We start from the raw sequence: 6152 nt of genomic DNA on the forward strand, positions 1-6152 counted from the left end.
CCCTCAAACTGCAGTTCTCAGCAACCTGCTCAGGTCATCATAATGCCTTCAGCCAAGTCTCTACTTTGAGGATCAGCGTATCCGAACACCATTTTCCTCACATCTACAAAAGTATGTCTGTGTTTATAACTCGAGTAGGATAAACACTTACACTTTCAGCTATTGATGATGAAACTTATTAGAAACAGTAAAGTGGGTTTATAAATATTATTTTATAAAAGGCTTCACGTTCACATTTTGCTGACTCATATTCTGCTTTACTTGTTCTGTAGACAACTAGAAAAATGCACTATCCTCTCCACTGAACAAAACCTTTTTACATACTGTGTGGTAAAGTACATTTGGAATTAAATAGAAGTAATTTTAAGGTTTTTAGAGTTTTATGTTGTACATGATAATATTACCCTCCCAAGTTATTTCCATAGAAAATTTCCTATGGGAATACACAAACTCTGGACACCAGGTCTGGTTATAGAACAGTCTCATTTTCAGATGTAGACATTATTGTTTATAGGACAATACAATAACGCTTTATTTGTATGAATCTGTATTAAAAACATTCTTACTGCCTTTGTCTTGCAATCTAATTTTAGATTAAAAATGGGTGACATATCTATAATTTATTATGAATCTCATTTGTTTGGTTGCTAGCAAATGCTTTCATTATTTCCAGTGCTGCTTATGAAATAGTTCTGAAGCATTTGTCTCAGCGAGGTATTAGTTTAGCAGGTTATAAAACAGTAGAACCCTGTATAGGTAGATTCATTTGAATGTGTCTTCATACGCCACAGAGTAAACCTAATTCAAAACAGCTTTTTCTATACTTGGTGATCTTGAATACAGTGTACTTGAGTCCTAAAACATGTTTGTGATGCACACGCCTGTTTGAAGGGCCCTTTTTGTATTATATAGCATGGTGCATTATGTCATACATTACAAAATTCCTTTGGTTTCGGAGCTGATCTGTTTTCACCTTGTGAAAGTTAAGGAGCTGGCAGTATGACCAGTCTGCACAAGGAGAAATAGTAAGTGTATGTGATTATATATAACAGCTAGAAGAAAGTCTGGAAGAATTAACTGCAGGACTCACACAGCTTACTCTCTGACCAAGAGCACACAGTATTAAAATGCTAAAAGAGCAACATCGTATTCTTGAAACATCAAGAACCTGTACACTAACCCCTTCAGTTCAAGTTCCCAGACTCCATGGCACATGACTGGAGTGCAGGAGGTCTCAAATCTAGTCATCTTCAGGGGAAATAAAACTTTTATTTTATAGCCTGTTAATCATTCGATTTTTAGTTGTGATGCTTGTCTTAAACCATTGTTTTCTTATTTTGAATATTGACAGCATGTAGAATTTGATACAGTACATGTGCACTTTTAATCACAATCACCAAAAACTTTAAAATCCAACAGGAATAAAACATAAGTAAAAAGTTTTTGGTTGATTTCTTTCCCTGTAACATCTTTGAAGGGTTTGTTAAAAGGGAAAGTGAAATAGTTTGTACTCTTTATTAATCCACTAATCCTTCTTGTGTTTCTGCATTGTTTGGAGTGTTTTTGGGTGCGTGTGTGTACCTTTCTTATTTAAAGATGATGTACTCGTATTCCTTGAATGGTAAATGTAAAATGAAGTTCAATGAGTAAACTTCATATGGATGAAATTCACAAACTGAACACAAAGGAGATGGTTTAATTTGGAAGATATTTTTAACACAGAGAGAAACCATGAGCTTTATTGTGTGTTAGAATTAAAGCTGCCACCTAGGACTTAAAATAGAACTGGAATTGTTCACACAGCATTTATTTTAAAAACTACTTTTTTATTAATAGTTATCTGTGGACAGAAAATTTCCTTTTTTGTGGCCTTATTTTTTTTTCACATGGAGTTTTGGCAGCAAAGAAAAATAGGGATTCACATCATATATTATTGAAGAGGCTAATAAAAATGTAAGAATGAGATTTATGCAAATTAAACACAAGATATCATAAAGAAGTTTACCTTTGGGAAGAACTGACATTTGCACACTGTTCTGAAAAGACTATAAAGCTTTATTTTCTCCTCTGCCCAAATACTTTACTTTCTTAATTTGCTGCTTTCCCAAATTACCTAAATACATTTGAAGCAATCCAAACTTTTTTTTAACTGTTACACAAAGCAGTTTCACACCAATCTTCCCAAAGTAGACTGCAAAAATGTATAAACATAATACTCTGAAGTGATCTAGTATTAAAATTATTTTGGTTAACATTGCCATTTTACATCATTTAGTTATTCTGCTCTCTCAAAAAAGTTTACTTTAATTCTCTCTGTATTACATTTGTTGCAGGTGTCTATAAAAGTGATTGTATTGTTCTTGTGTATCATTTAACGTGGTCTAAACTGAATAAATTTGTGCCTTTTTTAATTGTGCTGGAGATGTCATTTCACATTGGAGAAGTGTCCATTATTTCATTACTTATTCAAACTAGAATGGAAGGGTTGCACAGTGGTGTTGAGATTATCAATGCTGCCTCACAGCGCTGGGGCCCTGGGTTCAATTCTGGACTCAGGGTGCTGTCTGTGTGGAGTTTGTATGGTCTCCCTGTGCTTGTGTGGGTTTCTTCCAAATGCTTTGGTTTCCTCACTCACTCCACATAACTGGCTCCTGGGTGAGTGTGTGTGTCTATGTTTGTATCTGTACACATACTGTATGTGCCCTGCGACGGACTGGCGCCCACTACTTGCAAGGTTAGTCTCCAGCTCCCTTGCAACCCTGAATGGGATAGAGTGTTTAAAAAATGGGTGGAGATACCAAAGAACATCCCAGAGGACGGTTACTAAGGACCAGAGACAAAAGGAAAACCAACCAAAAAACAAAACAAAGGACCAGGTAATAAACTGCTTATACCTAAATACTTGGAGCATAGAAAAACAAATCACGCGAGAGAGGAGCTACTGCATTAGCAGGCAATTATGATGTTATTGGAATCACAGAAGCATGGCTAACCGACAATGATGGAGAGGAATGTGGCACTGGCGAAGACACACTTTTCTGGAGAAACAGGAAAGAAAAGGGGAAGGTGTCACACTTGGTGACATAACAGAGTATTCATGCACAGGATCTGATGCCAGAGGAAAAGAGTCTTAATCTACGTGGGTCAAGCAGCACAATAAACATTCTAACAGTATAGCACTAGACCACCAAATGCAGATGTTGATGGTAGAACAATTAGAATTTATGTGCTAAAGCAGTAGTAGTTTTACATGGGAGACTTCACCTTTCCCCATATAGACTGGAAATTAGTCTGTATTCTGAGACTTAAGGGAATATCCTAAACTCACAGGCTGAAGGAACTGAACTTTTACAGTCTTGAAAAGAAGACTACTGGGGACCTGACACAAGAATCCAGAGGCACAAACAAACTCAACCCAGGAGACTTATTTAGAATGGACAGTGAAACATGAACCAGAGGGCACAAGTGGGAACGTGGAAGAGAATATAAAACAGAGAACAGGGGTCACTTTGTTTCACAAAGTATTGTGGAAGTATGAAATAAACTATCCAGCCATGTTGTTGAAGCCAATAACCTGGCTTCTTTCAAAAACAACTTGAACAAATCCTGGGTTCGGGTAGGTACTTAAGACCAAACAAACTAAATGAGACAAATGACCTGTTTTCATTTATAGCTTTTCTTATGTTCTTATATGAAGAATTAGCTTACCCAAACAGTTTGTCTCCTCTGAAACCAATGTGTGAACTTTCAAAACTTCAGCAGTGATATGAAAGATGTTATTCAATTAAAAATACAGATACACTTAACTATTTGTTATGATTTAGGCTTAATTCAAAATTCATGCAAAAATCATTTGGAACCTGACACCTACCTTTAAAACTAGAAAAGAATATCATTGGAAGTCTGGGTTATTCAGCTCTTATTTTTTCTTATAACTTGTTAATGGAGTCCTTGATATCTAATGAGGACAATGTTTTTCAGTTTTTACTAGTTACTGATCAACCTGGAAATTAAAAGAAATATGGCAAAAATGTACATCATAAGAATACATCTCACATTTCCAGTAGGAAAAACTATCCTAGTCTGAGCTGAAACAACCTGGAGTAATTCTTTAGTCAGTTTTAGTTAGGTGTAGGGAAATGAATTGAACTGGTATTATAAATTTTAATTTTAAGGGCCAGATGGAGCTTTTTTAAATGGTTCTAGGTAATAAACAACAGAGGGCAGTGAATGGCTGATGAAATACTTTAAAATAATTTAGTGGAGGCACATTTTAAAACCTTTTTTAAACCAGGTTTGCAACAGGGGAACCCAAGTTTTTTTTCATTTTCTCTGGAGTCTGGGCTAGAATTTATTTAATAAAACAGAAAATTTAGTTTATTTAAATTACAGTTCTTATATACAACTTGCCTCCCAGATGTTTTGTATTTATCGATTCTGTTTTGGTTACTTTGTGTTTTTATCTTCTTGTGCGTACAGCATCTAACAGGTGCTGGATCCTCAAGAGGCAAATTCAAGTTTCAGGCAAAATTAAATTTAATGTTTAACTGAGTCCCTAGATTCAAAACAGCTGTTATTTATGATAGATTTCTGTTGTACATTAATCCTTTAATCACTTAAAGCCTTGTAGTTTAGTCTAGTAGTTAGCTGTGTTTTCCTTTAAGCAAGCTATATGCCAGCAGGTTGGTAATGTTGCATGCTTGTAGTGTTCAGACATGCCCCTAGCCAGCAGCACCAAAGTCTCAAATGGGATTTTCTTTTTTGTGAATGTGACAGGTGTTTAGGAGCATACCTGGCACAAGACACAACCCTGACAAGTTTTAAAAGAAGTAGAAACAGAAGTACAATCTTAAATTTGAACTGTTGCACCAGGAACTTTCAACAGAATAGTTTCTTACAAACAGTTTTCCTAAAAGAGACACACTCTTTTAACTACATTAAGTGACTGACATTTATATATTGAGAGGGTTAGCTTTTAAAATTTACAAGAACTGCCACACTGGACAAAATACCAATGCTAATAATAATAATAATAATATAATAATAATAATAATAATAATAATACACTTTTATTTATAAAGCACCTTTTCAAACCAAAGGACACTGCACATCATGAATAAAGAAAAAGACATAAAAAGTACAATAAAAAGAAAAAGAAAAAATGAAACAAGAACATACAGGTTTTTACACATTTAGACCTAGGTAAACGTTGAGAGTTTGGGTTTAAAGAGAGTCCAAGAAGTTGTCTCTTGCACAGTCAGAGGGAGGTCATTCCGTAACACTGGAGCAATGACAGAAAAAGCACGGTCACCAAGCGTTTCTGATTAAGTCCTGGATACAGTGAGCAGAGGAGGAGGAAGTGTAAACATGGAGGAGGTCAGTGATCTATGATGGATACAGATTGTTTTTAGAGCCTTGAAAGTCAGTAACAAGATCTTACATTGAATACGTGACTTTATAGGTAACAAATGTAGAGACTTAAGTGTAGGAGTGATATGCTGCCAGGGTCTGGTGTGAGTAAGCAGTCAAGCTGCAAAGTTTTGGAAATATTGCAACTTGTTGAGAAGAGAGTTAGGGAGGCCATAGAGTAAAGAGTTTGAGAAATCAAGCCTTGATGTTATAAATGCATGGATCAGGCATTCGGCATCAGACAAAGATAAAAATTGCCTAATGCAGGCAAAATTTCTAGAATGAAAGAAAGATGACTACCAGATTCCTGACTATGGCTGACATATGAATGGGGAACCCATCAACCATTACCGTGAAGCCCTTGAGTTTTTCCAGCTGAGATTTGCTGCCAACCAGTAAAATATCTGTATTGTTACTTTTTACCTTTAGGGAAATTGATGTCAACAAGAGTTTGATGTCATGCAAGCAGGAGATAAGTGATGGCAGCTCCAATTCAGAAATCTTCAGGAAATTTCCATGTACCGAGTACTTGGTGTCCTGAAAGCACCAGAACAGAAAAGATAGCTATTCTTTGAGGGAGTGTGAACAAGCTACTGTTCTCAGATCTGATGTTGAAGCCAATACCCAGGCTTTTTCAATCATTTTCAATATTGGAAAAACATGAAACAAGAGGACATGAATTCCCCCGTGAATTAAGAACATAAGTTAAAAACAAGTTTGGTCCATCCCGCACATTTAGTAGG

The 6152-nt window shown here is 35.8% G+C and overlaps 1 protein-coding gene across 2 annotated transcripts in view; it reads left to right on the plus strand.

Annotated features, from left to right (window-relative positions):
* Nucleotides 1-2411, plus strand: part of LOC148676592 (CD99 antigen-like protein 2) — a 29535-nt gene extending 27124 nt beyond the window's left edge. For both annotated transcript variants that reach the window (XM_088609203.1, XM_088609198.1), the window contains exon 13: nt 15-2411. In XM_088609203.1, coding sequence (XP_088465329.1) covers nt 15-43 — 29 coding nt within the window. In that variant the 3' untranslated portion in view covers nt 44-2411. The remainder of the gene's footprint in view (nt 1-14) is intronic.
* The last annotated feature ends 3741 nt before the right edge of the window (nt 2412-6152 follow it).

Source organism: Lepisosteus platostomus, chromosome 2, assembly GCF_059453375.1.
Source record: "Lepisosteus platostomus isolate fLepPlt1 chromosome 2, fLepPlt1.hap1, whole genome shotgun sequence".
Lineage (NCBI taxonomy): Eukaryota > Metazoa > Chordata > Actinopteri > Semionotiformes > Lepisosteidae > Lepisosteus > Lepisosteus platostomus.